At 39.3% G+C, this 18449-nt stretch overlaps 1 protein-coding gene across 1 annotated transcript in view; it reads left to right on the top strand.

Annotated features, from left to right (window-relative positions):
• The window catches only part of patj (PATJ crumbs cell polarity complex component), a gene marked incomplete in the record, with an annotated part of 80891 nt that overhangs the window by 50101 nt on the left and 12341 nt on the right, over positions 1 to 18449 (top strand). The window contains 4 exon segments of the mRNA XM_035653518.1: positions 6907 to 7103; positions 9169 to 9260; positions 18180 to 18208; positions 18211 to 18254. Of these exon segments, the coding sequence (XP_035509411.1) occupies positions 6907 to 7103; positions 9169 to 9260; positions 18180 to 18208; positions 18211 to 18254 (362 nt within the window).

The following is an 18449-nucleotide window of genomic DNA, read 5'->3' as shown; positions in this document are numbered from 1 at the left end:
AACTGTTCAGGACAACCTGATCAAAAAATCAATTTCTTCTATGAGAAAATATAACAGCACTTTATCAGTTAAGCTAGGTGTTATACTAGTAAGGTTGAGGACTAAACTGTTAACAAGATCAGTACTCAGCAGTTTGATTCCAAACTCAAAAAGGTCCTTCCCGTGCACAGAAACTCCCTTTAAGACAATATCACATTTTAGACAATTACCCTAACTAGTTTCGTAACAAACACGTTAAACTCTAGAAAACACGAAGCTAAAATAGGTCAATACAGGATTCAATAATACATCCATAAAGGATACAGTTAATACTGATAACATATTGTACATCACATTAAAGTTACAGTGTATGTAGCTGATCAAAATATAATGCTGCTTCCTGTCTTAAACACTGAAGTTTATTCTAGGGTTTTTGACGATGTGCTCTACGATGGAGCCGAGATGGATCGGCGGTCCTTTGACAGCATTTCACACAATGCGATCGTGTCTGCACGTGCATCTCTCAAACAACAGTACCCAACAGCTGGAAATCAGGAGACTACGAAAATGTCGTTTTCAGGGACAATAGCACTCCACTCTGCACGCGTCTGGAATCGTTCCACGTTTTTTAACTGGCCCGTCTGCGTTTGCTTGGACACAACGAACAGGACAAATCACAATGCAGAGATAAACAAGAAGGTCACATAGTATTCTATATTTCTGCCTGCTAGATCCTAAACCCCAGTGAATTCACAACATCATTAAGTGTGTGACATTATTTCTGATTTAATATCAATTCAGTGACAACAAGTAACAGGATATCAGATGTCCAGTGAGCATCACAGACTGCGTTATTTCCTGATGTTTACATTTTAAGACTTTAACTTTGATTTATATAATCTAATAGACCAGGCATACTTCAGTTTTCTTTCTACCATAACATCTAAAGCAGTATGTTTTAATGACTACTTTATGTTAACTGCAGGGGGAAGCTGTCTTTAGAGAACTTTCAATAATAAGACGTTCTTCTAACAACACCCTATAAACAATTGAAGACACGGCTTTTTGAACTTTTGGCGACAACACACAAACACACAACACACACACTATGAGTGGAAAAACAGGATGGTCTCATAATGCAAAAATCCTGCTCTCGAGTGACCTCCAGAGCCTCTGTATCTAGTTCATACAGATACCAAAATAATTACAGGAAAAATAATACTTGCAGGAGTACATGATTGATGAGTGATAACACACCATCAAGACAACACCACAGAGGACGACACACACACACACAACACGAGAGATCCCACATCACACACACACCTCCCGTGCAGTGTGGTTTGACGATTGTGGTTATGTCTGTACACACACTTGATGAATACGCTTGATCAATTCTGGAAAACACACGCAGGAGGTGTTAACGTGTACTTGCACACAACACACACCCAACAGCACACACACACACACCACACAATGTAACAACACACACACACAGACACGGAACACAGCACACAAGACACAACCAACACAATGGGAAACATCAACGCTGCAGACAGCGCGCACACACAACAGGAAGGCACACACAACACACACACACACACACACACGACTCCCTACTGGCGTACTGGCATAGCCATGGAATATTTGAATATATGTGGTTATTTAAAGATTGTAGTGTGTGGTGTTCATGATACGGAGCATAGAGTGACTGTGATCAAAGGTAAATGTCAGCACACTCACACATCACACACGACGACAACACACACGCCTGGCTGGTATGTTGGATGGAGCGTACTAGCCTCTCATTTATGTGAAGATTACAGCAGACAACCTGTGGTTGTGGTGTGTGGTGGAGGGTCTATGGTAAAATTTTCTAGACCTTACTTCGTATAAATATGTTTAAATTTGCCACCGATTACAAACAAATTCACATCGCTTCTGAACTCCTATAGTCAATAGTTCATGTTTTGTCCACATATTCTGTTGTTTGTTTTTGTGTATACATTATCATCCGATTTATCATGTATGGATTGTCATCCTACTACTGCATTAATTATTTATCAATAAAGTCGATAATATATTGTTAACCATATGTCTGGAATTCTTGCTGCAGTCTTGATTTTGTAGCGGGTGAATCGGAGGGAGAACGTGGCAAAGAATTGCACCACTTTAAACGCATGAGTATTGAAAGTAATTGGTAATATAATTCGAGTAGTGTAGAACTTTTCCAGAACTGCATTGTATTAGATCTTGGTGCACTGGTGGTATCATAAATTTTTCTCTTATCACATCCGGATAATTTATAATGCGTGGAGCAACTGATTGATCAATCGGAAATAATCAGAAATATAACAGTCTCCATGGTAACAGGAGTGGCCCATGTAAACGAGTCATGTATTTATTGAATTTCCTATGCGCTAGGTTTGAGTGTGTATTCACTGGTTTTAATATATCGTGCATGTAGAATCTCTTATGGTTCCAAACCGAGCCAGCACAATATGAGTAAACGTCAGCAGTGTATGTCCTTTGACACAACGGGCAAAGGGTGCCTGCAGTCGGTGCCTTTCGCTCACAGTAAGGAACACAGCACGGAGCTGCCTCAGTAGGGGGGATGTGGTCTGGTGGAAATGGAATTCTATGTTCAACAACCGGACCTTTTGTTTTGTGGGAGAGAGTTTTGAGGATCAAATGAATTGGATTCCCGTAGGTACAGAACAGTTCGTTTCACAAGTCTCAGAGACCGGACAGTTGAATCAAGTTAAGGTGATGCGTTGTGAAGCTTGGTGGTTTGCCGATGTGATGATTGCATTAACAGGTCTATCAAGTGGATAAAAGAAATGATAATTAGTTTGATTGATGCTTTAATATTGTGAGTATTGATTACTGACGCTGGCTGATCAGGATTATTCTAACAGCAGTGTGCTGTTAATGGTTGCTCTTTGTGTGCACGTTTTAAACTACTTTCCTAATTAAACATGATGTGCTCGTTATTAATGGTCTTATTGATCTTGTGAAAGATCTTGTAGTGTGTGACCCCCTGTTGCTGAACAGACCTCCAGGGAAGAGACTGAGAGTGTTTATGTACAGAAACCTGAAACAACCTCAGATAGAAGCGTTCGGGGGAATCTGCATAAAGAGTTTCATTGACAGTTAAAACTGAATCTGTTGTCACGTATTCCTCCTCCTCTTCTTCACTGTTTCATTGTTTCCCAGCAGGTTTTCCATTTGAGACTCGGTGCAACAGTCTTTTTCATGTGTTTTTAATAGATTTTGGCTCTGCAGCACAGAGGAATATCAGCTCCGCCAGCAGACGATTAGACATTTATTCTTAGTTTTGGTCTCTTTAGAGGATTTGTTGATAATAAAAAAGGGCAAAATAATACCAGCTTTATCCTGTCAAAGTGAAATAAATATTATAATATTTTATATTTATATACTGTAATATTCTACGAGGCTCGTAGCATAACGTTAGCTCTCGTAGCTGAGTCAAAGTGTTCATAGGTGTGATTTCGGTTCCTCTGTAAAACGTACGCGAACAAGTTTGTCACAAGTTTTTGTATTCTAATTAAATTTAACCATAAAAGTGATTCATGAGTCAGCAGTTTGTTAAATATTAGACTGTACACCAACGTCCTGTTCAACTGGAGACACGTCTGTTCAGTTTGATTGATTGGTGTTTGTGTTATATGACACTGATGGATGATTTTGTTACCTGACATACACACACACACACACACGTTTCCGTCCTCTCTGTTAAACTTTTCTCTTTCCTGTTTCTTTGTTGAGTTCCTGCCCTCAGCTGCTGTCACACACTGAGGTCTCGTCCTCCTCTCCTGATTGGAAGCTGTCGGATTGGTTCAGACAGAGTGCATCTTGGGAACTCTGAGTCAGCTTGCTGGGAATGAATGTGTTAATATTCATGGATCATTAACGATAATAAACTGATTGGTGGGACTTTTAATCTTTGGGTTAAGGTATCTGGTATTTTGGAGTTAAAAGGCTGAAGTGAAATTTTCTTTTGTCTAAAGGCTTAAAACTAAATTTAATATAAAATATTAACTTCCTACATTAGTGTCGTGTTTCTTTTGTGGCCAAAAAACGAATTATTGCAGCTAAAGTTGAATTTTAAAGGACACAAATGTCACTGTTGGACGATCAGAAACTGAAAACACACCACTGATGAACCAACATCTGTCTGTGCCTTCGTCCTCCTGGACGCTCCTCTTCCTCCTTCCACAGCGAGGGAATTAAACACCTGGACCTCCTTCACAACGCCACCTCCCTCTCTCTTCATCCTCCATCAATCTCACTCCTTCGCTCTCCTCCATTTCTCACTCCATTGCTCTCTTTACATTTGTCATCATTATCTCTCTCCCGCTGTATCTTCATCCTCTTACCACGCATGACATCTCATCTCCTCCTCCTCTTCCTCCTCCCTTCTCCTCAGCCCTCTCTCGAAATCATCTTTAGCCCCCGATTTTCCCAAGAGATCCCTTCCTGTGAGCAAAGTATAAAGTTGGGGTTCAGCATTTAGAAACTGACGGATGCTAACTTGCATGTGTTGCACAATTAGCATAATTAGCATTAATAATCAGCTATAAGGACAATATAGGAGTTGGTTTTGGAGGTTATTGATGATGCTGAATCCACATTTGTGACATTTTCAAAACATAAAATGGATGTTTAAACAGCAGCTGACCATATTTCAACTCTCAGTGGTTCATTTGAGGTTATTTATATGATTAATACCTCGGACCTGCGTTTTAAAATCAAGAAAGCTCAATGTTAATCGGTGTGAATGTTCAGACGTAATATTTCTTCACACCTCTGTCTTTGTAGTTATGTATTAAACATATAAATGCCCTATATTGTATTTTGTATAATTAACCAATCAGTTGCTGAAACATTGTCTATATAACTGATTATTAATGCTAATTATCCAACATACGCTGGAGATCCATACTGTACATTTCTAATTAACTTTGCTGTACTCAACAAGTAGAATAATCACTGGACTGATGTTACAGTAACAGCCTGTTAATATAAGTATCTAAATATAAGCGTAAAAAAGATCTTCTCATATGACCTGTTAAATCCGGAATATGTCAGTATATTCTGTAACTGACGCTGTTGAGGTTCAGTTTGAGGGGATTCACCCACTGAACCAGTTCATCTGCGTCCTGTTCGGATAACTGCGGCGACCTTTAAATCACAGAGCGTATTACTGCAGATGTTCACATCACAGCTGTCAGTTACTAAACACACAGAACTCCTCGTAGCTCCAGAGCAGCAGCAGCAGCCGTCCGGGAACAAAGGTTTTATTTCAGTTAAAGGTCAGGAACCACGTGAGCTCTCAAACGTTTAGTTTTTCACTCAGACGGCCGCCGTGTGTCTCTAATCCTCCGTCAGACAGGATCCTGTTTTTAATCCCAGTTTTATATTTCACTCACGTTTCTGTTTGTTGTTTGTTTCACGGACTGTTGAGCAGCATTTTGTCTGACACCAAATTTAATTTAATACGCCTCCTCCCGCCACGTCTCATCCTACTCTCATTCATTCGTCCTCTCTCTCTTTACTCTCTAATATCCGATTATTCCCTCCATAAATCCTCCTCCTCTTCCTCTCTACTCACTGGTGCTGAGCAGGGGGGCTAAAATCTTGCAAAATTAAAGTTAGTTCCTAAAAATTTTCAGACTTATAAGAAGAGGTTCTACCTTGTTTTTTATCCACAATAAAGTTAAAAAATTTGTAGTGCTGTCCCGACTAAAGATTTTCCTTGGCGACTAGTCATCTGAATATTTAATTATTTGCTTTAATTATTTACATGTATATATTTTTCATTTAGAGTTTTTATTTACTTTCTTTTTCAAAAATCCTGCAACATTCAGATACAAAATATATTATTCACTTGGTTGTCTACAGGTAACAACGTCCACAAACAGAACAAAAATAAGAACTGAGAGCAAACAGTTACTTATGCTACTGTGGAAGAGAAAGAAAGTTGTTTCCCGTTTAAGAAGTAATTGAAACGTTGTTCGCTAGCTCTGATCACTGTTTCTTTCTGGTTAGATGTTAGTTTGTTTCAAAGATGTAATGCTACAGCACAGCTAGCTTCATACTAGCCTAGCACTAAATGGCAGAGTGCATTAATATTAAATATATAAAGACATTAAATATTTAAATTTGGATGTGAACCTCCGCTGTGTTGTGACTGTTGGATTTGTGTTGTGGTTTTTGCCGTTTGCTGATACCTCTCAGCCACCGTAGTTATTATGCAGCAGTGCTGTTACAAGAGAAGAGGTCCATGTTGCGTTTTCTGTTTGTGTTTGCTGTGTTTTCTTTGATCTTTTTCTGTCTTCCTCTTCTCCTTAATGGAGGGTAGAGAAAGAGTCCCACATTAATGATGGCTGTATGATTATGGAGTCGCTGTGTGACTGACAGTATAACGATGTATCCATTCAGTTGGGCTTTTAAGGAACATTACAGTGTTTCTCCTTTGCTTGAACACATTTGTCATTTCAAAATGGACTTCAGTTTCTTCCTGAAGTTTACTTTCTGAGAAAAATCAGCTCCACGACTCTTTCATACTATTATGAATCTAAACCTTCATGATTTTAATGATTACTTTGTGAGCACAGACCTGCAGCTCCCTCCTGGAAACGTACTTACATCATCGTAACTTGGTTTTGTCCATTACTGTAAAAGTCACCATCGCTCTACTTTAAGTTATGTTTTCCAACTGGTTAGCTGTAATCTTCTACAGTCCTCTCTGTGTTGCTACAGATGCGTCTGAACAGAAATAGGAATGAATGATCGTTGGTATCAGGTTGTTGTTTGAGCGTGGTGGACTGTTTGTTTCCATTATTACAGCTGTCAGAGCGATACTGAAGGCCTCTGTTAACCCTCCTCTTCCTCCTCCTGTAGAGCGTTGGTGTGAGCGTTATGGAGACCTTCAGGGAGAGCTGCTGTGCGTGGAGCTGGAGAAGGAGCGGCAGGGTTTGGGTCTCAGCCTGGCGGGGAACAGGGACCGTTCCCGCCTTAGCATCTTCGTGGTGGGACTCCATCCGGGAGGGCCGGCCGCTCGAGACGGACGCATCAGGGTCGGAGACGAGCTGCTGGAGGTGAGACCAGATTGAATTAACGCTGAAACTGCACCTGCTTGTATCCTGGTGATTCATTTGCTCGTACACCTGAAGCCTCTGTCGGTTAGCATTTAGCTCTGACCGCTGCGCAGCCTCATAAAGCTGTCAGAGCGGTTGTAGTCTGAAGATGCATATTGATGACGGCCCTGCAGGTGGTGGAGGTTTTATTCTCACTGAATTACTCTTGAACATAAAGTCCTAAAAATAATCAGACGTTTCAGACGTTTGTTTGTCTTTCTGCGTTTTGCAGGTAAACAAATATCTTCTCATCACATTCACACAGTTTTAATAAAGGACAGGTAGTCTTATAACATTCTATAATAATATTCTCTCTGTCTCTGTTGTATTTGTATCTATTTTAGGTGTTACAGGGAGCAGATAGTACAACTATAGTCAGGTGTTACATTACACACTATGTTACTAATCTATACAGCAAGAATTACACATTAAAGCTCATAAAATAACACTTAAATTCTTATATTTTTGAAATTTTTACACATGAAACAAATATAAAATGTAATATATAAATACACATTTAATAATATGTAATTTCGTGTTTATGCGAATATACTTTCACAGTATATTTAAGAGACGGAGCCACCAGGTCTGTGAAGTGTCTGAATTTTATTTAATGTCCAGCAGGGGAGCTCCACTGGTTGCAATAAAAACAGATTTTAAACAGTCTTATGGAGAAATGAGCCGACTTCTCAGTTGATTATGGCTCAGTAAAACAAGTTTCCTGATGAGTTTCTAGGTTCTCGTCTCGTCGTTTCAGCTGTTAACTTCCATATACAGCCAATGATGTTCATTTAGTAAACTGATTGGTTCCCATTTAGGAGTCAAACAGACATAAAGCAGGGATTGCTTACGGTGAACTTACCTTAGTGATTGACACATTTGTATCATCTTATTATCTACAATTTGGGGTAACAGGTCAAATAATTGGTTATGATTACTTAGAGAATATATATTATTATTTTAGCCTTTGTATGGCAGCGTGGATGAGACGAACAACATCATCTGCAAAAAGTCAACAACCTGTGTGTGTGTGTGTGTGTGTGTGTGTGTGTGTGTGTTTGTGTGTGAGATTCACATTAATATTAAAGACAGAAACACCGACATCCTCTATCTCGCCTCCTCCTCATTACAGGGGTGTCACAGACTGCATGAAAAATAGATGTTGAGCCGAGGAAAGCCTGGACGATTACACACACACACACACACACACACAGCTATTTGCATTGATAAGACAAACATACAGACGCATTAGTTCAGAAATCCATATAATAAAATGGAGTGTGTAACATCAGGTTCATCTATTATACAAACATTATGGAACATCATGTGATGAGAGAAGAAAATAAGAAAATAGAAACTCTTTTACTTTTCTATCAGTGTGTGTGTGTGTGTGTGTGTGTAGATGAGACATTGATTTAACATTTGCAGGTGCTGGTAGCTTTTTACTTAGTTTACTGTCTTACAGCTCAATGACCTTTCAATTAATGTCTGTCTCAATTAAACGTGTGTGTATTTACGTGTTTTTGTTACATATTGGGGACGTTTTCTCCTATACACACTGACTTTGTCGGCACCGGTAATCCTCATAGGGACCAAAGCCTGATCCTAATGCTGCAAAATGTCATTTCTGAGGTCCTGGTTAGTTTGGAGTTTGGTGCGTTGAGCTGGACGGACTCACTGAGAATTGACGCTGTCATCACGAACAGGTAGCCCCGCCCTAAAAGCATACCCATGCCTTTATATGGTTCTCGTTTTAACTCTACAATGGGGACCATCAATTACTAAATGAAACATCATGCTGTATGAAGAAGACTGAAACTGAGGACCTGAGACTGTGGATAGGTATTGGTTTTTATGTGCAGCCAGTGGAGCTGCCCCAAAACCTTTCTTCATTCTTTCATCTGTTGTGTCGATTTTAATGTGATCATATTTAACTCTCCCTTATTTATTGATGTATCAATAAGTATTTGTTATTGTATGTTTATATGGATATGAGTTCAATTATCAATATCTCTTTGTTCTTCAGATTAACAACCAGGTCCTTTATGGGCGGAGTCACCAGAACGCCTCGGCCATCATTAAGAGTGCCGCTTCCAAGGTGAAAGTGATCCTGCTCAGGTAGGACTGCAAAGCATGCTGGGAAACAGATGACACTGACTCCTTCCTTCATGAACTTAAATTTCTCTTGAAAATAGTAAAATATTTTATATTTAATAAGATTAACAAATCTTCTGTATGAATATCTGTTATGTTTACTGTAGTAAACTGCAGAAACTGCATGTGAGGAATGTACTGCAGCACAATCTGACAGTTGTTATCTGAGGATATTTGAAAACATCCATAATACAGTTTCCCAACTTAGCCTGCAAAAATAACAGGAACAGTTAGCTGCTAGCAGTCTCCAAGGTTTGCTCACTGTTGCTGCTGAATGGCAGATCTGCTGACACGTAAGTTAGTAAGTGATTCTTTCAGTGATCACTTTGGGGAAGCTATTGCATATCCTTTCAATTTATTCTTGCAGTCTGGAAACTCTTTTCCCACAAAACCCAGAGGCGGCGAGTGCAAAGTTATATCAGTTTTGAAACAGAATTTTCTTTCAAGGATGTGTTTGTAAAGATATTACACTGATGATGAATGTGTGAGAGGAGAAACATTGTTGAGACGATGTAATGATGACGACAGTCTGAGAAAGGAGGACATAAAGGATCCGGAGAGTGTTTCTCTAAGCAGGTTGAGGCTGGAGGGAGCGATGTGTTCAGGGACAGGAAAACGTGGAGTGTTTCTTAAACAGAAACGCTCCCTTCAATTAAATTGTAGCCCAACCTGCTGCTGGTAGAGGCGAGCTGAGGAGATTTGTGCTTTTTCCTCACCGCTGATTTGACTTTTATTGGGTCAGAAGCTCCTTTTCTTTGAATACAATAGAGTTCAGAGCCTTTTACACGCTGCTGATGGAGGAAAAGTGTGTTTACATCACTGATGCTCCTCCACCGACTCTCTTTATTCCCTCAGTGACTTTGTTTTTCACTCATTCTCTGGATTTGATAAAAATGAAACTGTATTGATCGTAATGCTGAAATTGGGTCACGGCAGCAGCAACAGCAGGGGCTGTAGACGAGAATAGAACAAGTCAGAGAGAGCTGAAAACAATCAAACAGGTAAAATCACCCCTTCCAGGAGGAGAACCTGCCAGCAGCTGGAAGCTTCCTGAAGGAAACTGACGGCTTTGAGCCAACATGGCCGCCGTCTGATGGCAGAAAATCATTAAAAACCAGCTACAGCTGAGCGGTCTTTATGTGTGTAATAAAAATGTGGATCCAGGATGACGTCAATCTACTTGCCTATTATTAAAAGTTCTTCTGGACTGGAGATAATTCTGATTTGCATTCAGCTGAGAAAACCAAGACAGATTGTGTGTAAATTAAAGTGCAGTTAATCTCACCTGGATATTATCTGGATAGTTTAAATGAGGCCTCGGCATCATTATGTAACTTTTGTACTTTAAAATATCATCTTCAGTATCATGTTGTCATTTTGGTGAAACTGGATCAGAAACTGGATATGGAGAAAATATTCTCTGGTTTTCCCTCTGGAAAATAGATTTATTAGCGTGTCCACGCTTCATAAAGATGGAAAAATCTCAACTTTTGAGAGCACAGCAAGCACAACACGTCAGCCACACTGAAGACGCTTTAAATTCGTGTACCCTGAAATTGACGCTTCTGGTAGAATTTGTAGTAGTTTGTTAAATGAGGAAGCTAAGAAGAAAATCCTCAGGACAAGAGTAAATGTGAGACTGGTTAGCTAAGGAGAGCTTGGTGATGCAGGGTTCCCGCTGAAAAACCTAGAAATTTAGAGACTAGTTTTCCAGTCATGGAAACTGATTAAAATGTCCTGGAAATATGTTATCCTGGAACATTTTATTTGTATTTTAGCCCCTCAGTCAGATCACTAAAACCTGGATCTGTATTGAGTTTAAAACTCGACTGTTGGTAGGATGAGCTGCTCATCATCAGCAAGTTTTTGATCATCAATAGTGTAATCATAACAAATGTACAGCTGTCCATATTTAGCAGTGTATAAGTGAAACTGTACGGGGTGGATGGGATTCTTCAGTAAGATCCAACAACTGGAATAACAGATAATGTCTCGTGTCACAGGAGCATCTGTACGACATGATTTGATTTCCCCAGACAGTATTTAATTTGAGTCCCGTCGGAATCAGAAAACATGACGGGGACTCTCTGCTGCAGACAACAGCCTTCCTCAAACTTCAAAGTCCAAATTAAAACCTTCTGCCTGATCTGAAGGCAGCGGAGACAAAACTCTGTGTTCAGCATCAAACCATCTCAAAGCTCTCAGTTTAAAACGCAGCCTGATGAAAGCCAATAGGAGGAGACGGTCCTTCACTTTCAAGACGAGTCCTTTGAGACCAGAGAGGAGCTGAGGATGGGGGAATCTCTGCAACAGGAGATTAAACTCCTCCTCAGCGGCAGGATGAGCTCTCTGCAGCAGGGATTGATTTGCGGCTTTGAAGCGAGCAGGTGTGGTGTATTTTACCGAGGTCTCATTAAGACCAAAGCCTCACACGTCAGCCAGGGTTAGTCTCTCTGACAGACGGGATTTAAACCGCAGGCCGACCAGGACTGTGCTGCCAAGCACGAGTCTGAGTCACACTCAAAGAGTTTATCCTTCTTTTATCTGCAGGGTTTATCCATGTTTTTATTTACTGCGGAAAAATCTGATATTTTGTCTCATACCGTACACTGTAAAAAGAGTGCTGTTATTATTGGATTTTTCTTATTTTAATCTGAATTTTTAGTTATTGAACTGTAATAAAAGTCACTATCTGTGAAANTTTTCACTGATAAACACTGTATTTTAAATAATTGTATAAATGTATGTACAGTATTAAAGTTGAAAGTTGAAACTTTAATATATTAAATAAATAGTAAATATATATTATAGATTTGCAAATCAAAAACAGTTATTTTATGATAATTTAGTTTTTCACATATTTGTATTTTGTTTTTATTTTTTCTTATTTATATTTCAATGTATTTACAAAATACAGAAGAAACCTGTAAAATGAACAGAAAAACTGTAAACTTACAGATTTTTTTTTTTACAGTGTTCTGCAGTAAAATCTGACATTCAACCTGATACAGTCGTAAAAAGAAGTAGCATCATGATCTGAGATCGGTTCCCAGGCTAGGTGATCCTCTCGGAGCAGATAAATCATCAGGTTGTTATTGTGTCTGTAATGAAGCCTGCAGCCTCTGTAAGCTGAATATTTAAACATCAGTCTGACAAATGGAGACGGATGAGAGTGTCAGTCAGTCCTCTAAAGACCTCTGTCACTCTGACTGATGGGCTGTTTTCTATGCTCAGGATGAAGTCGCCCACACGTCAACATGCAACATAAATCTCAACCACAAGAAGTAATTACAGCTGTTATTGAGGTCTCAGTGTTGTCAAATCAAGACTCATATTCCAGTCACTGTTTTTCTTCATCCCCTCCACATTATTCGTAACAAACCTCTAAATTACTTCCTGTTCCTGCGTGATCATCTGGGTAACGGTTAGTTGACACACATCAGATGTAAAGTATCTCAACTGGCAGCATCAAGTCGTGTTTCGCTGGCGGGTACGAGCGCTGATGTCTGTCACATCCCAACAGCTGTTGTGAGTTTGACAGCGATGAAATCAGCAGTGCCTAGTTTGATAGTTTGTTCTGAGTTTGGTTGTTTTTTTGTGCATTTTTAGTGTGTTTTAGTTTTTTTCATTTCATTGAGCTGGACTGACTCATTAAGAATCACTTGTCAATTACAAGGTAGCCCGGTCCTAAAGCATATGCTGCATTATCGTCTATTTTACTTGTTTTGCAAAATCATTATGTCGATTAAATAAAAAATATACTTATCTGCTTTTATGATAGTTTTAAAATAGGCTAATATCTGGAGCATTGATTCCCAACTTTTTCCTTTAGCGGATACCTTTTCTTTTAATATTCTTCATATTACATTTAATGCATAACAACTATCAATTGTACAGAACAACTGATAAACTGTAATTGATGAACCCAAATAGTGAAAGAAATAGGTGCAAGAATTATTCATAAAACAAGCAATTTGGATGAATTTTTAGGTTGTTTGCTGTGAATATTGATCAGAGTTGAGTTTTCCTGATAGTGAAGGCTCTGAGAATAATAAGAACCCCTGATCTAGGAGACAGGGCAGCTCTGGAGCATGGTTTTGGTGAATTCAGGTAGAAACGTATCAGAACTCTGATAGTGTTTATGGATTTTTTTCAGCATGTTTTAACCGAGGTAGATTTGTTGAGATTAATGTTTTTTTTCAGGAACTTATTCACCTTACTTATTGGCCTCCAGGTTCAATGACAGTTGTATCACTATTAAACTCTGAGGAGTCGTTTGTAACTCGGGTTGTTCAGGCGGTCGTCTGATTAGATCTTAACAGAAATGATGTGGTTGTTCCCATGATTCTCTGCGTCAGATCTCTGCAGGGAAGCTTGTGTTCAGTCAGTGCTTGAGCTCAGCAGATTATTTCCTCCCGTTATGATGATGTCAAGGTTTTTTTTTTCCCTGCCGACGGCTCTGATTGAATCCTGTCGGTGTGTCGGGGCAGGAGGACGCTGCCGCTCTTGCCGTGTTCAGCCGGGTGACAAAATCTCGTTAAAGTCGTGTCCACGGGCCGCTACTGAATGATTTATCTCTGGATAAAGGTCGCAGCAGCAGTGAGCAATGGGATGTCGACAGGGTGGGAGCCTGGGAGCCCATCACCATGGAAACAGGCCTGGTCAGACCATAGTGATGTCTGTCCCTCTGATTTACTGTGGAATAATACTGATGAAGTGGAAGTTTATTGGTTTCCAAATCACTCAGATAATCGTTGTACAGAAGGAGGAGAAGAACGGAGACTGACAGCTTCAGATGTAACAAACATAGTCCATAACAGTCAGTTTTCATCATTTAATTAAAGCTGATTATTCCAGTCAGCTCTATGATCACATCAGACCTCCAGATATGAAGTCAGACCTCTGCACAGCTCCAGGACAGGAGACTTTATTTGAGCAGCACCGCCTCTAAAGCCAAAAAGAAGTAAAGAATTAAGGCAATGAACAGGCCCTTGCGGTGTGCAGGCATCGATGTTGTGTGAAACGTGTCACCGGGGCTGCCTCGTTAAAGGGAGGATGTTCAGCCCCCATAAACTGCCATCAACTGCAAAAAAGTTACCATCAACATTTGCCTCATTGCCACGGCAACAGTTTTCGACAAACAGTCACGAGATTCATAACATATCATCATCTATGTCTTGAGGGTCGTCTGACCAAATTTCAGCAGGATCTGATCAACCTGCTAGTACATAAAATAATGAAATATGTAACTTCCTGTTTCCACTACTGGTGGAGATTGGATAAAATACACTGAAGTTATAACAGCTTCCTGTTTTACGCCGAAATGTCGAAAATGGGCACCAAGCCACAGACACGCCGTTTGACACACAGTCACAAATAGCACACATGTACATTGTGAAGGTCTTTAGACCAAATTTGAAGTTGATCCGATCAACTGTCTTTGAGGAGTTTGTTAGAATACAACGTGTGCAAATGAAATAAATAATATATTACCTATAAATTCAAATTGGTCAACTTCCTATTGAGTTTGGGGTATGGGTCCAAGAGGCTTTTTTGTACATATAGACATGATACATGTGCCTGTCAGTTTTCATACATATCAGTGAAACATGCCTCAGGGGCTGCAGTTTAGGGGGCACTGTGGAGCCTTTCTGCCACGCCCATATACGATATCCATAGAAACGCATATTTTCACCACCGCTCAATTATATTGTGGACGGACAAAATGCAAATCATTGGGGAATAAATAATAATCAGAGCAGTTTCAATAGGGTCCTCGCAGTGGTCGCTGCTTGGGACCTAATTATTAAGCTAATTTACATCACTAATTTAGCCCTGCGTGAACTAGAGTCACTCATTCCCATTAATTAACCCAACTCAAAAATAAACTTTTAAAGTAACTAATAAAGTTGTTTAGAGTTCACTTAAATGTGTGTATTGTTAACAACTTTATTACAGTAATAACACATTAATTTGCTACCATTTTAAACATCAGTCGTATTAATTTCATAATTTAAACTTAATTTAAGTTACCTTAACAATAAATATTTGTACCCAAATCAAATATTTTTTATGCTTATATTGTTTAAGGCAATCTGTGCCCTCACACAGTTTGAGTTTAACTAACTCAAGGTTTTACAGTGCAATCTGATAGACAGTTGATACTCAGCTTAAAGGACCAGTTTCTATGATGTGAGTGAGCGAAGGTCAAACTAATTCACCTGCTCAGGTGGGCGACGGGCTGACAGTGTCTGTCTCGCATGACTGAAGCCAGAAGTAACAGAGCGACCCATAAATTCAGTTTCCTGTCAGCCTCACCTTCACCAAGGACACATTAACGGTAATTGGGAACAGGTCAGTAACTGGAGCTGGAGGAGGAGGAGGGACCGGAGGATGAAGATTGGAGGGCAGACATTTCACAGCCATTTAATTCAGTTTTGTGTTGGCTAATTTGATTAAAGGTTCTTCATTCTCTGAAAACAGTTGTCAGGCTCTAATGAAAGTTTAAACCAAAAAACAAAGAACATTTAAAAAGAGTAATAAATGGATAAAATAATAGTAATAATGTAAAACTATTTATTTGTTTACTTTTTCTTGTTTTGTTTTTTCTTGTTTTTTATTATTTTTATTTATTTATTTTGTTGTTAACCCTGATACGTATCAGAGGTTTTTATTTGCAGCAGGACTTTGAGACAGTAAATAGACAGCAGCCAATCTCTCTTAGTGAATTATTTTATTTCATCATTAATTTACCCTCTTTAATGTTTTATGACTTTTTAAAAGTTTTATAATAAACGTGAAAAGGCGTGGATCTAGTCCTTGATGCTTCGTGGAAGTTGAATCAGACGGAGATGATGGCATTTTTTCTGACGAATTAATGATAATTTTAAGAAGTGTTTGTGATTAACATTTAAAGATGCCACACGAAATCGGTCATAATTGAATATTATTAGACTTCACTAAAACTTACAAAATAAATTGATATTAATGATATCATTATTGTTAATATGAATCAAATAGACAGTACAGATCACTGCCCTGTATCTACAGCACTGACCACTGCCTTGTATCTACAGCACTATAAAAAGCTTTATTAACTGTTCTGAAAGACGACGTCAAATTATGGGACTTCACTAAAACGTATGAAATATTAATAATTATATATAACATATAATATATAAATAAAAAATAAGTTCCCTTCTGGGGGTTAATAAAATATATCTTCTTCTTGTGATATCTTTATTGAGACCTTTATATGAATCAAATTTGGCTGGTCCAATTCAGCATTTAAGAGTTATGTCATGCTTACACATGCTTTAATATGTCTCCATGTACCCGGTTTGAGGACTTTAACTTGTATAGTAGTAGTAGAGATTTTTATAGTAGAATATTCAGAGTTTCACTTTGTGTCATCATGCTGACCTTTCTCTTAATATTCAGTGACCACAATCATGAGCTCTGATGATGGAGTCTAAATAAAGACGGTCTTTGCTTGCGTCCACTCTGAGACTAAACCTCGCTCCATTGTTGTCTCTGATGTTAATCTGGGAGCTCCACAGATGGCTCCATTTAGCGCCAGTGCTTCAAATCAAACGAGCCGGCTTCAGACAGCTCCGTGGCAGGTTTGAAGTGCCCCGATGGTGGATCCGTTCCATATGTCGTCATGTAGCAGATGTCCTCTGTGCCAGACTCCAGGTATCTTCTCCCTCATCTCCTCCTCCTTTATGTCCGTCAGCACGCTTCAGGGACGCGTTGTTGGTTTTCTGCTCCGTTACCCAGGAGGCCTGTTGTTGTTGTGATTCCTATTTAATAGATATAATTTCTCCCTCGGCCAGGGCCCGACGGAGCGGCAGTTCGTCTGCAGTGAGTTTAGATTACAGTGATGTTCCCATCAGGAGCTGTTAGTGAGTCACCAGCTGCTCGAGGAGGAGAGAAGAGGAAGTATGATCAGCGTCCATCTTTGATTCGTAACTCGAGTATCACCACTCCGGGTTGATGAACTCTGACAGATGAAACTGACCAACAAATTCAGCTGTCAGACTTTCTGATATCAGAAGATACAGGAAACTAATAAAAATAAATATGGTTATGTATGGTTTATGATACTTTTTAAATAAATTATTATATTTGTTTTAGTAACTCTTCCCTTTACTAGTATATTATTATATTTATTGATAACTAAAGAGTATAGATAAAATAAAAAACATTTTAAAAAAAGAAACTCCTCTCATAAAAGTTGGCGTGGAGTCTCGCTGCTCATCACTGTGTGTCGTCATTATTGTTTAAGTCCTGCACTGACAACATGAGCCTCTCGCTCACTTCCTTCTGCGCGAGGATACGTAGGAAGAAAATAGTTCCTATGAATCTGCTCACAACAAGGTCACTTGAGGACAGTTCACTGCAGACACTAAATGATTAATGCTACTTGTTTCCCAACAGCTGGAAACATCTGGAAACACACAATGAGGTAGTGTGTGTGTGTGTGTATCTGCTGTGTTACTGCAGTCTGACTGCAGGGCTGCAGCTCCATTACACATCTGCTCTCACAGGATAATGAAACACTGAGCTGACATGTGTTTGCTGTGTTTGCTGTGTGTGTGTGTGTGTGTGTGTGTGTGTTTACTGTGTGTGTCTGTGTGTGTGTGTGTGTGTCGTGTGTGTTGTGTGTGTTGTGTGTGTTTATGTGTTAGGCTGTGTGTGTGTGTGTGTGGTATGTGTGAGGCTCAGAGTGGTGGAAGCTCTCTGATAAATATTAAACTCCATCCAGGTCCCTACCTGTAAGAGATGAAAAGAATGTGTGTTTTGTTGTTTCTGTTTTGTTTATGTTGCAGCAAAATGAACTGACTGACTGTCCTGTCTGCCTGTCTGTCTGTCTGTCTGTAGAAGTGAAATGCTATACAACCAGATGGCTGTACTCCGTTCTCAACTCCCCCTCCTCCCCTGTCCTGCAGCCTTGAGGTAACCACACACACATTAATAACCCCACATACTCATATGTCCCCATACTTTGGCCAAGTGCTGTACAGTCGTTCATTATTCCATTATTTATTTAACAATTCCTTATTTTCTGTTTTAATGTATTATCTTATGTCGTTTGTTGGGTGAATCCTTTTCATTTGAACCCATTTATTGATGATTAAAGATTATTATTAC

Source organism: Morone saxatilis, unplaced genomic scaffold (genome assembly GCF_004916995.1).
Source record: "Morone saxatilis isolate NCDOM2014 unplaced genomic scaffold, NCSU_SB_2.0 Contig12, whole genome shotgun sequence".
NCBI lineage: Eukaryota > Metazoa > Chordata > Actinopteri > Moronidae > Morone > Morone saxatilis.
The sequence above is the reverse complement of the archived record's forward strand: the minus strand, read 5'-3'. Positions and strand labels throughout refer to the sequence as shown.